A 24,658-nucleotide genomic window follows, 5' to 3' on the forward strand; every position below is an offset into this window, starting at 1 on the left:
CAGCAGAATCTGTAGAAACTGCTTTAAACACATTTTGTTTAACCTGACATATATTTAGGCTCAGTAGTCTTACATCTGTAAAACTTTGAATAAAACTACTTTCTAAAATAATTCGAAATAAAATGAAAAATACCTTACATTGTCTGAGACTGAAAACATGAATTATCTTTTGGTAGTATAAGGCTGTAGTCACTGAAGGTTAAAGGCAAAGGAATGGAGCTTCCATAGATAATAAATTCCAAATTTAGAGTCTCCTAAGGAGAGGCAGTTTCTTTTGAAGTCCTGTAGATATCCATTTATCATACATTCCTACACATATATATGTTAACTCTAATAATGAACAACTTGCCCATACTGAGTTATATATTATAATTTCTTTGTTAGTAGAAGGAAAAGAATCAAGTTGTAAGCTCAAAAAGATCATCTTTAACAATTAGTGGCTTTCTTGGAGTTAAATTGTTACTCATCTGGGAAAGAAATTCATTTTTCAACCTATTTTTTTTTAAAAAAACTAGACACCTCACATTTAGTCATTGCTTATGTGAATAAATCAAGCTTAAAACTGCTGGAAATATAACTTCCGGAACCTAGTAAGAAGAAGTGGCTGTGATGTCACAGACCCTTGAGGGAAACTTCTAAAGGAGATTTGTTCTAACAGAGACTAAACAGGAAAGATGATGAATGAGTAAGGTGGGATCCAACAAGAAGGTAGTAAAGAATGCCAATAATTTATAAATTATTTTTCCCTAAACTCCATAGAAGAACTCAATGAAGGAAGGCAAAGGCTTAACCACTGGGTACATTTATGATTCTTAATGATTAACTACTTGAAGGCTCATAAATTTGGATATCATCGGTCATAGAAATGGAGGAAAGTGATGAACCTGAACAGCCCATCTCACTAGGGAGGCAGGAATTTAGAAGGAGAAGACGGCCCAGTCAATCGATGGTAGACAAGTCCCAGCAGACGGATGCACCAGAGAAAAAGAAACCCACGACTGTAGCACAAGCTCCTGTCCCCAAAGCTACCCTCAGTATTGGTAATATTTCTGGAAGCAAAGACAACTACTCTGCAAAAGAATATGAGTCTCTTAGACTGTCTTCTCAACTTCAACAAACTTGGATGAAGAGAAAGCGTGGCATGGAAATGACTGATAAGTCTCTGCAGACAGAGGCTTCTGCGGAAGAGAAAGCAAAAGCCATGCTCACTGATAAAGCACGTACCCTTGAAGAAACCCCAGCTGGGGTTGAAGAAACAGCTCCTGAATTGCCACAGAGTGTTCCAGAAGTAGAGGTACCAACAAGCAGACCCATAGCTCGGTTAATAGACAGATCTCAGCAGACCAGCTGTACCGGTGACTGGAGTGTGTTGAACATTTGCCCCAAAGATACAGTGGACAAAGAACAACAGACATACTTCAGTGAGTTAGAAATTACTATCATGAATTTGCCAAGTGTTTCCCCGATTAAGCCAAAGGAGGCAACAATACCTGTTACACAAGAGGGCTCCAAGTTTGAAGTAGATGGTTCTCTTGAAATAGAGGTACTGTCAACAGAAAAAGTCCCTGATGCCATGAGGCCTTTCACTGCAGGGCAGTTTTCTGGTGAAATCGAGGCTCTAGCAACTGATGAGCTACCTTCTGAAGAAGGCCCTGGTGACATTAGCCATCTGTCAGTGCAAGGGGCCCTTTCATATGAGCCTTATGATCAAGAGTATCACCCAGGGGCTGAGGCGGATCATAAAGAACATCCTATTGAAATTGTGGTTCCATTCACAGACGTGTTTGTGAAAGTCCATACTGTAGCAGGCAAAGAAGAACCTGCTACTGCGGAAGAGTCCACTGACAGAGTTGAACCTCTACCATCTGAGGGGGCTTATAAAGAAGTTCAGCCACCATTAGATAAGCAAACATTAGAAGCAGTCTCTGCAGAAATTGCTGAGGCACTAGTTGAGGAATTTCCTATAGAAGATGTCTATGAAAAAGATCAGCTTCCATCAGCAGAGGATGCTCCTGAAGAAGTATCACCTGCAAGAGTTCTGTCTCCAACAGCTGAGGAGGCCCCTGCAAGAGTTCTGACTCCACCAGCTGAGGAGGCCCCTGCAAGAGTTCTGACTCCACCAGCTGAGGAGGCCCCTGCAGAAGCTCCACCTGCACCTGCTGAGGAGGCCCCTGCAGAAGCTCAAGCTCCACCAGCTGAGGAGACACCTGCAGAAGCCCCACCTGCACCAGCTGAGGAAGCCCCTGAAGGAGCTCCACCTGCACCAGCTGAGGAGGCCCCTGCAGAAGCTCCACCTGAACCAACTGAGGAGGCCCCTGCAGAAGCTCCACGTGCACCAGCTGAGGAGGTTCCTGCAGAAACTCCCCCTGCACCAGCTGAGGAGGCCCCTGCAGAAGCTCCACCTGCACCAGCTGAGGAGGCCCCTGCAGAAGCTCAAGCTCCACCAGCTGAGGAGACACCTGCAGAAGCCCCACCTGCACCAGCTGAGGAGGCCCCTGCAGAAGCTCCACCTGCACCAGCTGAGGAGGCCCCTGCAGAAGCCCCACCAGCACCAGCTGAGGAGACACCTGCAGAAGCTCCTCCTGATGAGGAGGCCCCTGCAGAAGCTCCACCTGTACCAGCTGAGGAGGCCCCTGCAGAAGCTCCTCCTGTTGAGGAGGCCCCTGCAGAAGCTCCACCTGCTGAGGAGGTCCCTGCCGAACTTCCACCTCCACCAGATGAAGAGACCCCTGCCAAAGCCCCACCTGCATTAGCTGAGGAGGCCCCTGCAGAAGCTCCACCTGCACCAGCTGAAGAGGCCCCTGAAGGAGCTCCACCTGCACCAGCTGAAGAGGCTCCTAAAGGAGTTGCACCTGCACCAGCTGAGGAGGCCCCTGCAGAAGCTCCACCTGCACCAGCAGAAGAGGCCCCTGAAGGAGTTCCACCTGCACCAGCTGAGGAGGCCCCTGCAGAATTTCCACCTGCACCAGCTGAGGAGGCCCTTGCAGAAGCTCCACCTGCACCAGCTGAGGAGGCCCCTGCAGAATTTCCACCTGCACCAGCTGAGGAGGCCCCTGCAGAAGCTCCACCTGCACCAGCTGAAGAGGCCCCTGCAGAAGCTCCATCTGCACCAACTGAGGAGGCTTCTGCAGAATTTCCACCTGCACCAGCTGAGGAGGCCTCTGGAGAACCTCAAGTTCCACCCTCTGAGGAGGCCCCTGCAGAAGGTCCACCTGCACCAACTGAAGAGATCCCTGCAGAAGTTCCACCTGCACCATCTGAGGAGGCTCCTGCAGAATCTCCACCCGCACCAGCTGAGGAGGCCCCTGCAGAAGCTCCCCCTGCACCAGCTGAGGAGGCCCCTGCAGAAGCTCAAGCTCCACCAGCTGAGGAGACACCTGCAGAAGTGCCACCTCCACCAGCTGAGGAAGCCCCTGCAGAAGCTCCAGCTGCATCATCTGACAAGGCCCCTGCAGAAGCTCCACCTGCACCAGCTGAGGAGGTCCCTGCAGATGCTCAAGCTCCACCAGCTGAGGAGACACCTACAGAAGCACCACCTGCACCAGCTGAGAAGACCCCTACAGAAGCTCCACCTGCACCAACTGAGGAGGCCTCTGTAGAAGCTCTACCTGCACCAGCTGAGGAGCCCCCTGCAGAAGCTCAAGCTCCACCAGCTGAGGAAACACCTGCAGAAGCACCACCTGCACCAGCTGAGGAGGCCCCTGCGGAATCCCCACCTGCACCAGCTGACGAGGCCTCTGCAGAAGCTCTACCTGCACCAGCTGAGAAGACCCCTGCCGAAGGTCCACCTGCCCCAGCTGAGGAGGCCCCTGCGGAAACTCCACCTGCACCAGCTGAGGAGGCCCCTGCAGAATCTCCACCTGCACCAGCTGAGGAGGCTCCTGCGGAAGCTCCACCTGCGCCAGTTGAGGAGGCCCCTGTAGAAGCTCCCCCTGCACCTGCTGAGGAGGCCCTTGCAGAAGCTCCACCTGCGCCAGCTGAGGAGATCCCTGTGGAAGCTCCACCTGCACCAGCTGAGGAGGCCCCAGCAGAAGCTCCACCTGCACCAGTTGAGGAGGCCCCTGTAGAAGCTCCCCCTGCATCAGCTGAGGAGGCCCCTGCAGAAGCTCCACCTGTACCAGCTGATGAGGCCCCTGCAGATGCTCCACCTTTTACCACATATGAGACTCCTACAGAAGCTGAGTTTCCACAGTCTCAAGAGACACCTCCACAAGGGGCTTCTGTTGAAGTTCAAACTCTATCAGCTGAGGAGGTCTTTACCAACGTGGTCCCTGCTGAAGATGGCCCTACAGGTGAAACTGGGTCTCCTTCATCTGAGAGGGCTCCTCCTGAAGGAACTACAATGGAAGCCCAGGTGACAGTAGTTGAGGAGAGCCCTGAAAAGGCTTCTGCTGATGGTCAGCCTCCACCACCTGAGATTCCTGTTGAAGACTCTCCTGTTGTTAAGCAGCCTCCCAAAACTGATGGTGTCCATATTCAAGAGTTTCCCATGCAAGACACACCTGATGAAGGTTCACTTTCTCCTTCTGAACAAAGCCCTGAAGATAAGACTCTAATAAAAGTACCTCAGTTGCCCCCAGTAGCAGGTATCACAGAGAAAGAATTAGATTCTTCTTCTTTGACAGGTGATAGAAACTCTGAAGAAACAGATCCTATTCCTGCAGATGTGTCTAGGAGCAACGATGAGCCGATTTCCACTTTCAAAATTGCAGGTACCATTAAAATAGAGTTAAAGAACCCGCCCTCCTGAGCTATAGCCAGGGCCTAACTTAAGCTAGTAACATACACTAGAATATTCTAGAAGTACATTCTTTAGAAAAGGAGACACTATCTGGAAGAACTTTCATGAACAGATTAAAGGAAAAGAATCCCAAAAGACTGAGCATGCAGGTTGAACAATGAATAAAAGCAGTCACAGCTTAAAGTTCCTTGTGCTATTTTCATGCAAATCAGTTATGTAAAGTAACTATTTTGAAACAAAGTGAATTTATGTTTGTCACTATTACTTAAAGTATACTTTAGTGAGTACATCCATGGACAACAGTTGTTTATTCTGAAGCTCCTTCCCTCTCTGTTCCTTTTCTTTATAAGCAGAAGAAATGACAGCTTCTTTCTTGAAGATGTCATCTGCTTTCAATTCCTTGAGTTTTACTTGCACATTTAAACTTGCATGATGTTCTTTCCTCTGGTTATGATTCATCCTGTTTTTTTATTCTCTTTCCATTGACTCCTTCTGAGACAAGCATTGCTATCCTGATACAGCTGCTGTGGAAATCAAGTGTGGATAATTCTCAGAAAGATAAAAATAAATCTAAGATATTACTCAGGCAGAGCACTCTTTAGCATGTGCCCAGAGAACCCAACCTCCTAATCCACGTATATTTTGTCAGTCATATTCACTGGTACTCAACTCGCAACAAATAGGTAACAAATTAAACCAACCTAAATGACCTTCAACTGATGAATAGGTAGTGAAAATATGATTCATATACACTATTGAGTACTATTCAGCTGTAAAGGAAAATAACATTATGAGATGTGCAATTAAATGGATAGGATGAGAAAAGATCATAGTGAGTAAGGTGACTGAGACCCAGAGAGCCAAATGTCACACATCCTTTCTTTCAGTTAAGGCAGCTACATAGAAATCGTCAGCTGTGAGTACATGACACGGAGTAACTGTAGAAGCCATGAAGTAGGAATGGATATTGTCACGGGAGCGAGTGTGGAAGAAATATAGAGGAAAATAGAAGGGTATCGTGGTTTGTAGGCTAAATTGTAAAAAAAGGAATTCTCATTAATGGGATTGGAGAGAAATAAATATAAAAGAAGGCACAAGGAAGGTAGAATAACAGTATGTCTGAAAAGAATCATAAGGAATCATACTATTTACTATATAACCAGAAACGTCTATAATACATGTAAGTTGGTGTATCAGTGAAATTTTCCTTTCTGGCCTGACAATGTTCCCTCCAAGAACCAAAGACCATCTGTAAAAGACCCCAACACCAGGCATGAGAAACTTCCCTCTTTTCAATTGCTAAATAGTGTTGTCCAAGAGACTCCCCAAATAGGCTATTGCTATTGCTCTTGGTTTCATTACAGAGGTGGAAGGTAAGTTCCGATTGGGAGGATACCATACAATTCACACACCATACAATACATGATTCAGAGAGTCCTGGACTGGCGATGATCTGAAAACATCCCATTTATTAATTGTTTCCCTCCTATCCTTAGGAAGAAGGAACTTACAGACAAAATGTTATTATTGCAGGATTCGTCTCTCAGTGCCACCAGTGTCTGTGGGCACAAAGTGGCACAAGGGACAGAGAGTTCTTTCTTTCGTTCCTGCAAACAAAGTTCCCGTATGGAGAAAATGCCCACAAAACTTCCCTGCTCAGCATGACGACTCATCTTTGATGTTTAGGGGAAGAATGAAACCTACCTTGATTGTCCTCCCTTGATAGGCTGAAAACTGGTGAACAGTTGCCAAAATCAGCTTTATGGATTGGGGAAGGTTGTTCATGCCATTTGACTATTTTTTTGGTTCTTGTGTCTATGAGCACTTCAACTTCCACTTCCCCTTTCTTTTTTTATTTATAAAAGTTTATTAATTTATAAAAGTTTCCATTTCCGCCCCTCCTCCCAACACCCTCCCACTCTCCCCTCCCTCTCCTCCTCCCTCTCCATCCCTAAGAACAGTCAGGGTTTCCTGTCCTGTGGGATGTTCAAGTTCCTCCCCCTCCCTCCAGGTCCAGGAAGGAGAGCATCCAAACAGACTGAATCCCAAAAATCCAGTCTATGCAGAGGAAACAAGTCCCAGTGTCATTGTCAATGGCTTTTCAGAAAGACTCCAGGCCAGCCACATTCAGAGAATCCGGCCACATTCAGAGAATCTGGTTGGATCACGTCCTCGTTCAGTCCCAGTCCAACTGGCCTTGGTGAACTCTCATTAGATCAGTCCCCTTGTATCAGTGGGTGAACGCACTCCTCAAGGTCCTTCCTTTCTTGTTCATGTTCTCCCTCTTCTGCTCCTCATTTAGACCTTGGGGGCTCAGTCCGGTACTCCAATGTGGGTCTCCGTCTGTATCGCCATCCATCGTGGGATGAAGGTTCTCTCTGCTCCTGCCTTCTTTGCTCACGTTCTCTTTCCTTCTGCTTCTCGTTTGGACCTAGGGAGCTAAGTCCAGTGTTCCAATGTGGGTCTCTGTCTCAATCTCCATCCATCGCCAGAAGAAGGCTCTATGGTGATATGCAAAATATTCATCAGTATGGTTATGGGCCAAGGCCGGTTCAGGCACCCTCTCCTCTGTCCAGAGAACAATCTGGGGATCTCTCCTTGGACCTGGGATCCCCTTTATAATCAAGTCTCTTGTAAACCCTAAAATGACTCCCTTAGTTGAGATATATACTTCCCTGCTCCCATATCCATCCTTCCTCCCTCCCCCCCATCCCAGGCAGGTTCTTCCTTCATTGTTTTTCTGTATAGAATCGTTTACAGCTGTCCTTAATAGAGTCGGATGGGAGAACTGAGTGTTATTGTGCCAGGAGTGACAGCTTTGTTTTCTTATCAAGTGTGCTCTTCACCATCATTAACTATTTCTAACTTGTGTGGTTCTATTTATCCTGTAAGACTCAGTTCGTTTAGCCAGCTTTTCCATATCTAATCACTGATGTGCCTCGCTTTCCATATACCTCTGTTTCTGTCAAAGTGGATAACCCCACAGGGACTCCATCCTATCCTTTTTGACCTTTGGAAAGCCAGAAGTTTTCCGTTCTCCACCTTTCTTTATCATCATTTCCCAACATATTTTTTTAAGATCTCTCATTAGGTTTCACACACACTTATTTTTATTCTTTTTATGCAAATAAGAAATCCACTCACGCCTCTCTCTTCTAACTATGACTCCTTTTATAAGTTTACCTTGCAAGCAAAACCTGAGACAATCAGGTTCAAGTAAAAATGCTTGTGAATGGTCACCCGTAATGACTATCAGAGTTAATTATCCTTGCCCATGCTCCTCTTATTTAGCCTGATAGCTTCACTTATTATAGTAGATCATTTGTATTTGATGTGCTTTCTTCTCTAATTTATGTTCCCTTTGCTTCTAGAATGTTCCCCCTACCACACTGGTGGGTTATCCTTAAGCTGCTTTGGTATTTCTCATCACCTCTGGATCCCTGGATCCTAGAGAATAAAAGGGATCAGTTCTTGTGTCTCTTATGTATCTACAGCCACTTCTTTGGTGAATTTGCTTAATGATGTGACTACCATTTCTGTATGTATGATGATGGCTTACACCTCCAGGTATGATTTCCAGATCATCTAAAGAGCTGTTGGTGATGTTTACTTCTCATAATCTAATTGTCATGACTACACCCATACTTTCTGATACTGTGAAATGCTAAATAAAAATTTAAAAATAATTATATAATTTTCAACTCAAGAAGTTATTCTTAAAGTCTTTCTCCTTTTGATGGATTTTATCATGATTTTTACCTGGGTCATACTAACTATACCCAGAGGAAAAAGAATCAGAAGAACTTGACATATGGTTGTGATAATTAATTTTTATATGTCACTTTGGCTAGTAAATAGTGTTCAGTAGATAGTCAAAAATTAATGCAGTTGATTGGATGGTGATGTGTAGATGTAATGGATGTCTGCAATAATTTTTTATTGTGTTATTTGTTTGCTTCTGTGGTGCTGGGACTTGACCCCAGTGACTTATATATGCTAGGCCAGTGCTCTGACATATCCCTAGCTTGAGAGAATTTTAAAACTGATAAAGCCTTTATCACATTAAAGAAAACATTTTCATTGATTTCTTTCCATTTTCCTTCTGTGTGTGGTATTTAAATGGTGTTGCCTTTGGTAGTGTTAGTGAGCCTCATTTAATCAGATGAAGATCTTAAAGCCCAATTCGAGGTTGCCTAGTGAAGGGATTTCTGTCTCAAGATTGTAACATCGACCAATTCATGATGAATTTCCTGCCTGCATGTTTCCTTTATAAATTCGATGTTTCTGTATATCTGTAATGTTATGTATACATAATGTGTATTTATTATAAACATGCCCACATTTAAGCGAAAGAACATAACTGGGTATCATGCATATCTAACCACTTAAGCATTATTAAAGAATCTGAAAACAAGATTCCAACGTAATTTCTGGTTGGAAAATTATAATTTTGGTTTTACTGGAGAGATGCAAAGTTGTACCAACCTAAATTATGGTTTTGGCATTTAACAATCCTGTTATCTATCTCCAAATATTGCCTAAAATTGTTTCCAGAGGAGCTGAGGATCAGGAAGACTACGACAAGGCATAAAAAAACTGACAAAGGACAAGAGAAAAACTAAAACAACAGCAGTGGCCAAGGAAAAAAAATAAACAAATGAAATGAAACCGCACTGCACTCACAATGTCAGAATACATCACATTACTATTTACTCTTCTTTTCCATCTCGAGATTTCTGAAGCAGCATACTAAAACAATAGATTTCATAGACCCTGAGTTCAGGATGGGAGCTATTTCTTATGATTACTAGAAAATGTGTGGCACAACTCTTTGGGGGTGTTAGGTTACTGGACTCACAAGATAAATGATTCAGGGCAAGAAATATTATTTTTGAAAGGCAGATAGATTTGGGAGTTATCTTGGAGATAGAAATAATACTGCTTTCTGTTGGGCGAATGTCGTGCTCAATGGGTAAAAGGATATTTTCCATGTGTGTGTATCTGACTTACTCTAAGCTTGGAAAAGGTATAAAGACATACTAGAAAATAGACATAAGTACAATTTTAGTTTCAGAGTTTGAAGTTTCAAGCTCTTATGAAACATGCAGATGGTGCTAGTCGATGAGCAACTAGAAATACCTTACATAGCTCAGGGAATACCTGACACATATTAGTTACCAATCACATTTAGCATTAAATACTTAGAATTTCAGTTGTAAAATAAGGACAATGGAGATATTAATATCTTTAGGATAACAGCTAACTAAGTTAAAGTATTCATAGGAGAAAAGAAACGATTTGTATAATAAAGAAAAGATGCTGGGCTGGAGCTATAGCTCAGTGGCAGAACACTTGTCTAGCACATGTGAAGCTTCAGGTTCATCCCCAACCCTGAGCAAGGCTGTGGTGGAAGTGGAGAGGAGAGAGGAAGAGGACAGGTCAGATGCTGGTGTGTACATTAAAGCTGTATCAGAGGGCATCACAGAAGAAGACGGACAAAGAAATGGAAAGTGAAACCTATCAGAGGGTGTGGTAGAAAGAGTAGCTAAAAAAATAACAAGAGCACAGTACTTAATAGTATAAAGCAGGAGTTATTTCTCTCTAATAAGAATAAATGAGGATAAGCTTGTGTGCTGAATTGTTTTTACCATCCTGACATATCCTAGAGTCACCTAGGAAAAAAGGAACTTCACCTGAGCAATTACTGGTGTGGGAGAATTGTCTGTATTCTGTCAATCGTATTTTAATAAAACGCTGATTGGCCAGGCAGGAAATAATAGGCGGGTCAACCAGACAGGAAGAAGAGGCAGGGCGATGAAAACAGGAGTATTCCAGGAAGGAGGAAGCCATTCCTCCAGTTCTGCCCAGGCCACCGGAGAGGAAAGATGTAAGCTGCCCCACTGGAAAAGGTAATGAGCCATGTGCTAACGCAGATAAGAATAATGGGGTAACACAAGTTATAAGAGCTAATAAGTAGCCTGACCTAATGGGCCAATCAGTTTATAACCTTAAGGAGGCCTGTGTGTGATTTTCTTTGGGCTTGCCAGTTGTGGGGTACTGGGCGGGACAGAAACCCCAACAAGTCAGCCCGTCATGTTACAAATTACCTCAATCATATTGGCATGTAAGACTATTTGTGGGGCATTTTAAAAAATCGCTAATTGATATAGGGAAGCTTAGCCCACTGTGGGCAGTAACAACCCTAGGCTGGCAGACATGGGATGTATCAAAGAGCTGGCTAAACATGAGTGGACCAGTAATCAGCATTCCTTCATGGCTTCTAGCTGAGGTTCCTGCCTTGAGTTCCTTCTCTGATTTCCCTCACTGAAGGTCTATGACCTTGAACTATATGCTGAAATAAATCTCCTCTCAAAGTTTCTTTGATTAGGAATATTTTGTCACGGCAACAGAAAGCAAATTAGGACAGCACAATGCCAGGGAGAAAGAAATTTTTAAGGGAGAAGTGTGGTCCATTTTTGCCCTGAGTGCCGGGGTTACGCTTCTGAGAGAAAGAGGGTCAGTTATCCCATGCTGTGTTTACCCTTCAGACCAGTGATATTTGCTGGATGGGAGTCCTCACCTATGCAATGTCCAGTGTAGTTTGTTTCTGGCTTAACATTTTGAGAAAATCACCTAGAATCTACACAATTATAAACTGAGGAAACATCATGTAATTCCTACAACTGTCTGTACGTTCAAAGCAGTGATCTTACAACTAACCCTCCCAAATGTACAGTGACTCCCAAACCTTATTTAGAGATCTCATCTATTCTTCAGGCAGGTGGAACCTGTTCAGTATGGAAAGATAGAATGTGGGAAGTCATATGGGATATTCCTGACTTTTCTCTGTGCGTTCTTGATTGTTTACATTTTATTGTGTGGGATTTGGTTGGGTAAGTTCTCTGATGATTGTGATTCTGCTCGGGTCGTTTGGTACTGTGTGTTAAGCTTAGATGTTAATTTGGCGAGGTGGGGACAAAGTATATCTATTGCCTCTGAGGATGACTGATGATAGTACCTTTAGCTAAGAGCAAAGGGATGAGATTAGTAGGTCAGCGTCAGATAGAAGTATAATAGACTTTGAGCAGTCTGTGGAGGGAGAGGAGAAAAAGGAGTCTGAGAGAAGTAAAATTGCAAAGTGGCATTTGGATCTAATTAAGGTAAGGTCAGTGCAGAGAATGCATGCAATGACTGGGAGTTGGCCATGTGGAACGTGAGAGGAAGTCTACTGTCCTTTGTGCTGTATTAGGATGCTGCGTTTCCCCTGGGTTATGGCACTCTAACTGTGAGACATTTGTGGGAAACTAAGCAGATGACTCAATATTTTGTTCCATGTTGAACGAGGGAACTATTGAGATTTAGCTAAGACAGAGACAGCGGTCTTAAGTGAATGACTCAGAACCTATGGTAGAAGCTAAGGAGAACTAGTTTGTGAAAACTCAACAGGACTTTGCAAAGATGACCAGAGACAGGAAGGACAGCCTTGACCTAGAAATCGTTCCATTATCGGAGATTTTAGTGAAGTCGAGCCAAGTTCTGGCTCAAGAATGTTTGCTTTAAACCAAACCAACCAAACTGGAAGCCATCCTAGGATAATATGTCATGTAGGCAGACAATGAGTTGGTAGGGTCACAGAATATTTGGCTATATGGTGACTGAGTTAGATAAAAGTTGAGGTCCTCTTGAAGCTACAACTGCTCGAATCCACAGTTGACGGTGAACTGAAGGCCGTTGTTGCCAGTGAATCCTGCCTCCTTCTTTCCCCGTGGCTTTATAGAACAGCTGGCATCTGGACGATTAGTTTATTTTCTGTGGCTACAGAACACTTGGCCATCCCATTGCTTATGAAATGTGACTCACTTCTGGTGTCTAATCAGATGGCTGGAAGCTGGACACTGCTCGCCGTGTAGCTTCTCATCAGCACTGGGCTGTTACTGAAGTGCTGATGTCAGAAATATTAGCAGGAGTGTGCTTCGAGGCCAAATCTGGGCACTGAGGTATAATGAGGTCACCTAGGAAACTGGCAAAGGGTTGAGCAGGCCATCGGCTCTTGTCTGCCTTTCTTCATTGACCTTATTAGATATTATGGAAATGTTGACGGATCTGAGCAAACCATTAAAAGGAGCAGCTGAGAAAACTCTCCACGGTATCCATAGAAAGGGACAGATTTGATGATACGTCTTAAATTAACCACATGACAGCAGGACCAGGACAGTGCCTCTTCAGAGGAGAAAGGTCATGTTCTTCATCCAAGGGGTCCTTTCTCTTCCTAATAATTTTAAGTTTTCATTAAAATGAAATTACACCATTCCCCTTTCTCTTTCTTCCCTCCTCTCTCTAGTCCCTCCCATACCACATTACTCTTTCTGATTTCATAAACTCTTCTTATTTGATTATTATATATACATATGTATGCATATCTGTAATTATGCATGTATACGCATATACATAAATGTATCTTTGTACATTTATATTATGTGTATATGTATATATAAGTGTATAACTACAACTTGCTCAGCCAGCTTATTGTTGCTAGTATGTGCATTTCAGGGCTGATCACTTGGTATTTGATAAGCAATTGGGGGCTCAGCACTAGGAATACTAATTCTTCCCCTCTTATCTGCATTTAATGCTATTATCTCTTCTGGGAGGTGATAGGCTGAATTTGGCTTTGGCAATTTTTTCCCTCTCGTAGTCATTCCATTCCCATGAAATTTTGATATCATCTCTGAGGGCCATAGTCACAGATCCTAGTTGTTAAGATATTGTTTGGACCACTGTATCTCAAACATATCTAGAGTAAGAGTTATAAAGAGACCATTGTTAAAAACACAGGTTCTCAGGCCTCGCTTTTGGTAATTCTGATCAATGGCTCTAGTGCAGGTTTGATAGCTTTATCTTAGACAAGGACTCCAGATATTTCTTTAGGTCAGCATCTTTCGAATGTGGTTTCTTGTGAGAATCACCAGGGGAGATAGTCACATGAGTGGTTTAGGCCTTAACATATGTACATGTGAGAATTTCTGAAAAGGGAGATTTTGGAATATACAGTTTTAATTTTCCTATATGGTTTAATGTGCTAACTACTATAAAGTTTAGCTATTAAGAATTTTACTTTAAACAAATCTAACTTGTATTTTGGGTCTGCATGTATGACTTTCCTTTACATTTAGGGAGACTGGTGATGTCTTCAGTTCAGAAAGAGCCACGATGCAATCACCCTGTTCTGACCTTGAAGATTCAAGTTCAATTTGACTGAAACTATAAGTTTTCTCTAAGCAGGGCTTCTCACTTTTCTACTATTAAATTTTTGTCTGGGAGGTGTTGTATATTATAGGATGTTTAGCAGAGTCCTTGCTCTTAACCCACCATGTGATAGTAGCAATGCATCCAATTGCTAAAATGTTTCTAGACATTGCTAAATGTCTCTGGGGATAAAAATCACATCCGTTTGAGAATACTTTTTTAAGAGATAAGAAAAAAACCCAGATTATACTTTAATCAAACTTTATAAAATCTTTGTATGCTATAAATTTATTGGTGCCCATCACAGAAAAACACACCTAGACACAATGCAGAGATTAACAAATAGATCATGGGCAGTCCAGCGTCAACAGACAAATCTACTTTTATAACAGTCTGTGGCCTAGGGAATATCACAGAAGAGGGATGGGGGACTGTAAGGTCCAGAATACCAGCAAGGCTGCTGGGAAACAGTCTATGCAGGAGATGGCTATCCAAACAAACTGGAACAATGTAGATATCAGTGGACATGTTAACATGGAAGGGGGAAATTTTAGAAAGTCCCATCCCTATATAAGAACTATAGAAAACTAGTAACTCCTGGGAAAAGGAGAATTAGTTTTTCCCATGTATGAACCCATTTATTGGTTATCCAATTCAATGGTCATCCTTGAAGGCATACACACACACACACACACACACACACACACACACAAACCACAGAAATGAACTCAGTGTGATATGTGTGTGTGTGTCTGTATTATAATGAGTAGACTGAGCACTAAGAAAGTTGTATCTATACATTTATGTATGCACATATGTTATACAACCCTACATATATATTTACTTGTGCATATATGCTTGTATACATGTATGCATATATTTTCTAAATATATGATAGAATAGTAACTTATTTGCACATGTCAAAATTTATTTTTCAAATAAAGTTTGACAAATTATCCATTTATTTTAACAACTGGATATATAAACAAACATATGAATAGTGCTAATAATGATAGAAGAGGATAATATGGAAATAAAAAATCCAATGATCCTTAATTAGGATATATATTTTTTCATTTAAATTTTCATACATGAGTACTGTATTTACATAATTTCCACCACACCATCTTTCTTTAATGCGTGCGCGCACGCGCACACACACACACACACACACACACACACACACACACACACACACCACCTAGGTCCATTCAGTGATCCTCAAATGAATATTAGTTTAGGCCTGACCAGTAGGATTGACTAAGTACTAGTTTTTTCCCACCACATTGGCATGTCAGCTGATGTTGTCATTATAGTGGTCTTGTTTAGGGGGATGTATTATTGAGATAATTGGTACAGCTTCTGTGTCATATACCAAAGATATTACCTTGCAGTAGAAGTCCTGGTCCTCTGGCCCTTATGCTATTTCCACATCTTTATCTGAGATTAGAAGAACAATTTAAAATATTTTTTGGTAAATTTCTCAATTCTCCTTTATGTGTGGGGTATTTATCACAAATGAAGAATTCTATGTGAGGAATTGTTTCTTGTATGAACTCAACTGATCGGATATCCCTTTGTTCAGAGTAAGTAAACCGTGAAGTTGGGGATGCCACTTCTAGAATTTGATGGGTTCCTAAAACCATTCTCAGCTCTGGTAATTGAATAGAAGGACTTAAAATTAAAAACAACAATAGCAACAAAAACTCTATTATATTCATTGTTGTGGTTTGATTCAGCGAAAGATACAAACTAAACTCAGCCAGAGGAAGATAGGAAGATATTCAAAGAATGGGGTCTGGAAGGGCTTCAAATAAGAAGACTGGAATATTCAGGATGTGCTGTTCTCTTAGATGTGCTGTGTGATGGTAAGTACCAATGGGCATCAGTTAGGGATACTCATCCAAGTTTCAGTATCCAATGTCTTTATATTAGGACTCTGTGTGTGTGTGTGTGTGTGTGTGTGTGTGTGTGTGTGTGTGTGTGTGTGTTTGTGTGTGTGTCTGAGACTGGTTGATTCATTTTCCATGCATTTTATCTAAATCAAGATAAATAAAGACATATTTTTCATAGACAAAATAGATTATATTCTAGTCCTAAAGGCAAGGGTGAAAGCCAGGCCTCTGATTGACTTAGGCTAAGTTCTTTACTGAATAATCAGTGAAAATTAATGCATAGAGGTCAACTATGAATGTGTTTTTAATACTACCGTCCATGTTTTCAGACACTTCTATTAATGCTTTAAATCATATATGAATTTATAAGAATCATTTTAGAGGCCATAAGAATAACTATTTGATATTAATATGATATTACTTCTATTTTTATTTCAAAAATTAAAGTTAAAAAAATATTTGTTAATATAGTGTTTTATGTATATGCTGTCTGCAGATATATCTTTGTAATGGGGCTTCACAACTCTACATTTTAATTGGTTGAGGTTTTTTTGTAATGATCTCCATCTGTGGTAAAGAGATGTTTCCTTGATGAGGGGTGAGATCTCCACATATCTGTCGTATCAAAAATCTCCACATATCAAAAATAAATACTTATAATGTAGTAATAGATTATATTGGTCTAGTAAAGTGGAGATTTTCCTCCAAAATGACATCACTATCTCTGGGGAGTGGGCTACATTTCCAGGTCCATGAATTTCTTCTTGCTGGGTGAATCTTTAGTGCAATCAGGGAGAAGTTAGTTACTGTGAAGGTATGGGTACCAGTACTGCTCCCTTAGGTTCATTTTGTCATAATGGTCATTGATTTAGTTCATAGGCATCATAGCTGGGTAGGATTGTCGGTTGCTTCCCTCGCTTGGAAGCTTCCATGGTGACTTCATGGTTCCATGAAAATCTAGTTCACAGGGAGGAGGAATTTGGGTCAGTTCTAGTGAAAAGGTGTCTGGGTTCTGTGTCTGAATGGTGGTGTCTTCAGAGACTTACCAAGGGCAATATCAATAGCCTATAAAGTTGGGACATCTCTTGGTTTGCCCTGATCAACAACTCACAAGAGGGCTTCTCATGCCTGTTTTGTTTGTTTGTTTGTTTGTTTTTGTTAGGTGATCCTTGTCTTTTGGAAGGCTCATTGTCAGTCAAGTGGGAAAACTTCATTTTACCACTATTTGTATATTCATGGAGTAACTTTACTCACTGTGATATCTTTTACAAAACAATACAGTCCTGATGACGATGCACTTTCATATCCCACTGACCTCTTAACACAGCAGCATCACTGATATTTTCTTAGTTTATGTGGGATTCCTTTATGTGTTACACTCATTGAGTATTATGGTACATTTCTTCTAAATATAATAAACATTTGTTACAAGTGAAAAAGTCACTGTGACTCATCATTTCTTACTTTTACAGAACTTTGGTCCTACTATCTAATTATGACAAAGTTTTCTCTTACTTGTTAAGCCAATATCTATGCCTTTTTATAACACCACCATCTTAATTTTCTATTTTTTAAGTTAAGTTATTATTTGATCCTTCTTGTCCACTTTTGCAGCTAAAATTCCTTACGTTATTCTGATAAATAGGTTTAGCAGACTTAGATAGTTTTAAGACACCCGAATGTTTATTCTTGCATTCATTTATTGCTATACTGAACACTGAAACTAGAATCATGTACATTAGAGTCAAGTACTCTACCATCGAGCTATGTTCTGCTCTACTGCCAACTCTCTAAGTCAGTTGTTCTCAACCTGTGGGTCAGACTCCAACAGGAGTCACAAATCAGATACCCTGCATATTAGATATTTACATTATAGTTCATAACAATAATAAAATTGTAGTTATGAAGTAGTAATGAAATAATTTTATAGTTGGGGGTCACCACACTATGAACAATTGTATTAAATGGTTGGAGCATTAGGAAGGTTTAAAATCAGTGCTCTAAGTAACATGCATATTAATGGGTAGATAGGTCCTCTGAATGAAGTTGAAAATAAGATTTAATACTATAATGAACAATAAGTATCAAAAATCATAAATGATAGTTTGGAAAGCTGCCTGGTAATGAACTGGATCCATTTGAAACACCTAGTTCTGCAAGCTTCATTTCTCCTTAATTCTTTTAGGAAATAATTCCAAGATAAGCAGAGATCATTAAACACTGTGCCTGGCAAAAAAATAGTTACAGTAATTCCTTATGTTATATAGTTATTTGCATTTTCCAAATATGTTTAATCAGCACGGAGTAACAGCAAAGAGTTTTCCCTCAGAATTTTGTGACATTTTACATAAAAATGTAATTTATTGAGGAACTATCCATTATGATTTTCTTTTTAGATATCTTATGTTTTGTAACCCTGAGTCACAGAATTTTCCTGAGATTTCTATCCCTATCTTTAGTAAGAAAGATTATAAAAAGAGAGAACTATGTAGCCCCAAATATAGCTGATAGGATGGGAGGGGAAATAAAAACCCTTCCCTAAACAGTGGCATTTCTGTTCCTGTTCAGTGATCAGATATATTGTAATTACATTGCTCACTTATTGAAAACAATTGCTGGGGTTGAACGTGGTCTTCCAGAAGTAGCTCCAGGCACTTTTCAGGTGCAGCCAAGTTTTAAAACCTTTGTCTTCATGAATCAGATAACCTGAGGACTCTTGTAGGATTTTTGTTATATGACCACTGAAATAGTTTAGGAAGGAAGTAAAAGACTGACAGCAGGGATAAAGATGGGAAAAAAAGCAATGGCTGATAGTGAGAAGAAATAGACACAACCTGGTGATGGGTTGGATAAGGGGCGAAACAAATAATGAAAGTCTTAAATTAGCAGGTAGTGGGTACAGGGACTAGAGATAACTGATATCAAGAAGAAGGCAAACATGGAGATTACACTGTTGGACTAAGCATATACAAAAGAGCTCTATGCTTTCTACCTAATAGAGCGGCAATGAAAAGCATAGCAAAGGAGGAAGGAGAAAGAAGGGTGGCGGGGGAAGGGGAAGGGATTGAGAAAAAAACTGGCTTTGGAGCATGAGGTTGAGATTCCAGTCTTTTTGTTCCAAGTTCTGTTGCATACCTTTTAAAAAGATATTTCATTTTTAATTGTATGTATGTGTGTGGATATGTGAATGTGAGTATGAGTGCCTATAGGCTGCCTGAGGAGGCCAGGGGCCTCAATTCCTCTGGACTAAACTTAGTGGCAGTTGGGAGGCAACCAATTCAACACAGATATTTGAAACCCATTTGTGGGCTTTTCTGCAAGAGCAGTACGTGTTCTAAACTACTCTCTCCAGTTTCTGGTCGAGAGTGCAGAAATTGAGAAATTGTTGAGACACCTGAGAAACGCTGAGGTATAGTTGATGTACAGTGGGGATTATAAGAATGTAGGAAAGCAGGGGAAACAAAGGCAGGCTCCGTCGATGGTAGTAGCTTCTTGTTCCAGAAGGCAGTAAGGAGAAATGGTGGTAAGACATGGGGATGGTTATTTAAATGGAAAAAATAGAGAGGGGAGGACCCTGGGACCCCACAAAATAAACAAGCCAGCATTTGTTTAGCAGACTTCCAGCCTTAGGCTTCTCTCTCTTTTTTGCCCTTTCTCCTTTGCTTGGTCTTTCGTCTTTCTTGGTTATTAAATTTTTTGTTCACAAGAGGGAATGAACTCAGCAACCCCTAGATAACCACCTTCCGTTCCATTTCCTTTTGTTGAGAGTTCATCTGAAATTTTAGAAGACCTCTATTTAGGGTCTATAGTTGACTGGAAGTCGTGGAAAAGAATGGGAAAGTGCTTGTGACTTCTTGTACTCCAAGAGACCCTTTCTGGTGACTAATGACCAGCAGAGTGGGAACCCCAGTGAGCCCCTGCCATCACTGACAGAGTAAGATTAGGGGTTTAGGCTCAATTAAATAGGAGGTCACATGGTTATTTTATGGCTGGAAGGATGTTTTTTGTTGAAGCTGTGGTAGAATATCAACAGTGTGAAGGTTTATGTTGCTACCCCTAAGCCAAGAGATAAGGAATGGACCCTAGAGAAATGGTAGTCTTCTCAGGGAGGAAGGGTGGGAAAGGACAGATGCTCCTCTATTCAGTATAACCAGGAAAGATCCACAGGGATCCACAGAGATGGCCATTCCTCTGCCTTGATATCTTCCTTACTTCATACTAGCTCCTGAGCTGTAAATATATTAAGTGGAGGCACCTGGGAGTAAGGTGTTTGAGGAAAGACTTCCGTACTATTCTTTTTTGTTATTAAAACATTTATATAGTATATTTTGATCATGTTTTCCCCCTTCCCTCTTACTTCCAAATTCCCACTACCTCCCTACCCACATAATTTTATGTTCCTTCTCTCTTTTTCAAAATACCAAAACCAACCAAACAAATAAAAGAAACAATTTTTTAAAAAACCATAAGAACACAAAAATTAAAACCAAAGAAAATAGACAAAAGACCATTAAGACAAAAAAAATCTGCGAACAAAACAAAACAAAAGCCTGCAAAAATACTATTGAGTTCATTTTGTGTTAGCCAACTACTCTTGGGCATGAGGCTCGTCCTGGAGAGTGACTGACATTCTATTGGTGAAACCTGATTTTCCCTTTATCATTGAGTACTGCAGATAGCCTCTCTTTGTTTCTTGATCTGTACACAAGAAAAACCAAGAATAGTTTTAAGTTTTCTAATGTATAGTAAAGAAAGTGATAGTAGGCTTGCTCAGATTTTAAGATAAAAGAGTCTAAAATCCAAATGGTGGCAACTATGAGTGAGCTAGAATGGACAGTTTAGTCCCCGTGAAGGAATTTTTTCTTGGTTGCTGGCATCCCTGAAGGATTGGGGCTGTTTGTCCAGAACTATCATGGTTTGGCCTTACTCTTCCTTGAAGCTTTCAAGAGACAAAAGTACAAATGTTCAGTCATAAAGAGTTGTCATCATATATGAACTCTGAGGTAGGAGCTAGGATTGTAGACACAGGATCTCCCTTATCTGGACTGTGAGGTGAATGGCACATGCCCCCTTCACACACACATGCACACATAGTCCTTATGCAGCCCAGGTTCCCCAGTTTTGTGTGTTCAGAACTTGCTGCTGGCCTTGCAGGGGACCATGGGCTCCAGAGTTCTCTGGGCTGGTGGGAAACAGAGGAGGAGATGCTAGGAGCAGGGGCTGTGGGGCCATCAGTGGGGATGTGGGCAGGGCTCAAGGATAGAATGCTTGTCTAAGTGCTCAAAAGGCTCTTCTGGGTTCCATCTCCAACACTGAGTTTGCAACAGTCCAGGCTTAGCTGTGAGACAAACTTCTACCAGTAACAGTTTACTTGGGTGAAAGACTAGAGATTGTAGTTGGAGGCTGTTCATTCCCGGCCACTCAGACCAAAAATATTCACTCAGAAACTGTATTAATTAAATCACTGCTAGGCCTATTAGCTCTAGCTTCTGATTGGCTAGTTTTTACGACCAAAACTAGCTTCTGATTGGCTAGTTCTTACAACCAAAAAACGGACTCATCTCCATTAATCTGTGCATCACCGCGAGGTTGTGGCATACTGGCAAAGTTTCATAGAACTCCAGCAGGGGCTACATGGCTTCTCTCTTGTTCTACCTATTCTCTCTCTCTCTCTCTCTCTCTCTCTCTCTCTCTCTCTCTCTCTCTCTCTCTCTCTCTCTCTCTCTTCCAGCCTGTTAAACCATTGGCCCGAAAGCTGCTTCTTTATTAACCAATGGTATACAGAGGGGAATTCCACATTAGAAGATGAGGTCTCTGCCTCTGCTGGGTTTAATGCTGTCTCTTTACATCCTTCATCTCCAGGTTTGCTCTCCTCTGTCTCTATGCTGTCTCTTTGCATCCTGACATACCTAAGGCACCCTCACTTTTGTTTTCACTTTTAGGTTGCTATGACTTAAACAGGCTGACGGAAAAATATTCCATATTTTCTAGATTACATATGAAGTATTCACTCTAAGTGTGTATCATGCTTTCTTACAGATGATCTATTTGAATTTAAAAAGGGGTCTGAAAGAATATTTATGCCAGAGTTTTATTATGGTGATGGCATGTGAACAGGTATCCTGTTATTTTATGATCACTCATGAGGAAGGAGAAGATGCAAATTCCCATGCTTGTCTTGATACAATCTCCAGAACACACAGAGAGAGATAGAGAGAGGACCTGGAAGACCTTCTTACATATCCTCTTTGGTCCTAAAGGTGTGGACTCATGAGCAAAGGCTCTGCTCGACTGTGCCCTTACCCCCTGGAGTCTCTTTAATCCGTGGGACTTAAGGAAGGAACAACCAATACTTTTCTGTGCACTGCCTTTTCCTGAATACAATCTAAAGAAATAAAAGTAGTGTTCTCCAGTGGAAAATATCAGAGTATGTGGAAGCTGCCAGCATAGGAAGTCTTTACAGCTGAGCAGATCCTGGCATGGACTGAGAGGTAGATGCACTGGTTTCTTGCTGACTGAATTTTGATAGGTTGTTACAGGTTCCATGTTTTCTTAGTACTTTACACTTAATGACAAGTACTGTCAATAAAGGAAGCCTTATTCAGGAAAGCCCCCAGACAACAGAGGAGTACATTAGGGATAACAGAATATACTCACTATTGTGGAGACTGAAGAACCAGAGACTTTGGGGCTCTGGAGTCAAACTGCTCTGCTCTGAGCACATGGGAGAGTCTCTCCTAGGTTCTCACTTTCATGGTTAAGGAAGGGAGATGTGTATATAGTTTCACTGCTATTGATGCTGCTTTACCACATCTTGTCCTGCCCCTGGCTTTATCCCTATGGCCATAGAATCTCCTGGAGGGCAGTTAAAAGTGCCCTTTCAAGTGTCCACTAGTTATACCACAGACCTTTCTGTCCTAATATCCTTGAGATTATGTTTACTTTTCCTACCAATTCTATACAACTTGTCCTATCAGTGATGGTTTTAGGTCTCTCTCATTGAGAGTTTACCCTCTTTATCTTGCTTTAATTTTTTTTATTTTTGAGATTATAATTTCATTAAAATATTTATCCTTTCCCTTTCCTTCTTCCACATTGTTCCATATACTCCTCTATCTCCTTCAAATTCATGGTCTCATTTAAAATTTACTGATTGGTTTTTCGTGCATATATGCATATATATATTTTTTTACATATAACCTGCTCAGTCCATATAATACTATTTGTATGCTATGTTTTCAGAGCTGACTGTTGATCCTGAACAACTAATTGGTGTATTTGTCCCTGGGGAAGGTCACTTCTTCCATTCCCTGCTTTCTTCACTTGCCTATAGTATTTTATTTAGGATTGAGGCCTCATGGGATTTTCTCCATCCAGTTAGCCTTGTTCATTGGTGTCATCCTTGTTCAACTCACCTTTGGACAGTCAAGTTGTGAGACTTTATAGGTATACCTCTAGGCATTCCTAGGAGACATAATATAATAGAAAACTCCCAATCCTCTGGTTCTTACAATCTCTCTACAGCCTCTTCCACCATGTTTCCAAAGCCTTAGGAACAGTAGGGTTTTTTGGTTGTATCCATTGGTACTGGACCCTATCACTCTACATTTTGATTGGTTATGGTTTTCTGAAACGGACTCTGTCTGTTGCAAAGAAATGTTTCCTTGTTGAGGGATGAAGACTACACTTATCTATGGGTATAAGAATAAAAGTTTATAGATTGTTGTTATGGATTATGTTTGTCTAGTAAATCTGTGGTTGGGAATTCTCCTCCAATAACCATGACTTCACTAGCACCGAGCAGTAAGTAAGAATTCCAGTGTCAGGCATGGTCTCTCTTTTATTGATCAGGTCTTAGGCCTATGTACAGAGCTGTTGGTGTGCATGCTACTCATACCACACTATTTGCCATTGCTTATTGTGTTACAGGTGCAAACTGTTACAAACTTGAACCTTTGGCCTCATGGTATGTGATGAGGTGTAATAAGGAATGTGGATATGGATATGAATAGCTAGTTTCTATTATAATTACTTTTTAAATTTATAGAAATGGTCAGTGTGGTAAGAAACAGCAGTGATGTGATAGTATACATGAGCGACCCCAAAAACTCTACCAAAGAACTCCTACAGCTGATAAACACCTTTAGTAATGTGGCAGGATACAAGATCAACTCCAAAAAATCAGTTGCCCTCCGATACACAAAGGATAAAGAAGCAGGGAGGGAAATCAGAGAAACTTCACCTTTCACGATAGCCACAAATAGCATAAAATATCTCAGGATAACTCTAACCAAGGAAGTAAAAGACCTATTAGACAAGAACTTTAAGTCTTTGAAGAAAGAAATTGAGAAGGATACCTGAAAATGGAGAGACCTCCCTTGCTCTTGGATTGGGAGAATCAACATAGTAAAAATGGCAATTCTACCTAAAGCAATCTATAGATTCAATGCAATCCCCATCAAAATCCCATCAAACTTCTTCACAGACCTTGAGAGAACAATAATCAACTTTATATGGAAAAACAAAAAACCCAGGATAGCCAAAACAATCTTATACAATAAAGGAACTTCTGGAGGCATTACCATCCCTGACTTCAAACTCTATACAGAGCTACAGTATTGAAAACAGCTTGGTACTGGCATAAGAACAGAGAAGTCGACCTATGGAATTGAATAGAAGACCCGGGTATTAACCCACAAACCTATGAACACCTGATTTTCGACAAGGGAGCTAAAGGTATACAATGGAAGAAGGATAGCATCTTTAACAAATGGTG

At 41.2% G+C, this 24,658-nt stretch overlaps 1 protein-coding gene across 2 annotated transcripts in view; it reads left to right on the plus strand.

The window, feature by feature from the left end:
• The first annotated feature begins 654 nt into the window (after positions 1-654).
• The window catches only part of Fscb (fibrous sheath CABYR binding protein), a 114,859-nt gene continuing 90,855 nt past the window's right edge, over positions 655-24,658 (plus strand). The window contains exon 1 of one of the 2 annotated variants that reach the window (XM_087911790.1): positions 655-4,712. In XM_087911790.1, the coding sequence (XP_087767916.1) occupies positions 866-4,712 (3,847 nt within the window). In that variant the 5' untranslated portion in view covers positions 655-865. Of the gene's footprint in view, positions 4,925-24,658 lie in introns of those variants that run through there. The other variant, XM_087911791.1, reaches the window with a different exon arrangement.

This window comes from Myodes glareolus, chromosome 11 (assembly GCF_982192425.1).
Source record: "Myodes glareolus chromosome 11, mMyoGla1.1, whole genome shotgun sequence".
In the NCBI taxonomy this organism is placed as follows: domain Eukaryota; kingdom Metazoa; phylum Chordata; class Mammalia; order Rodentia; family Cricetidae; genus Myodes; species Myodes glareolus.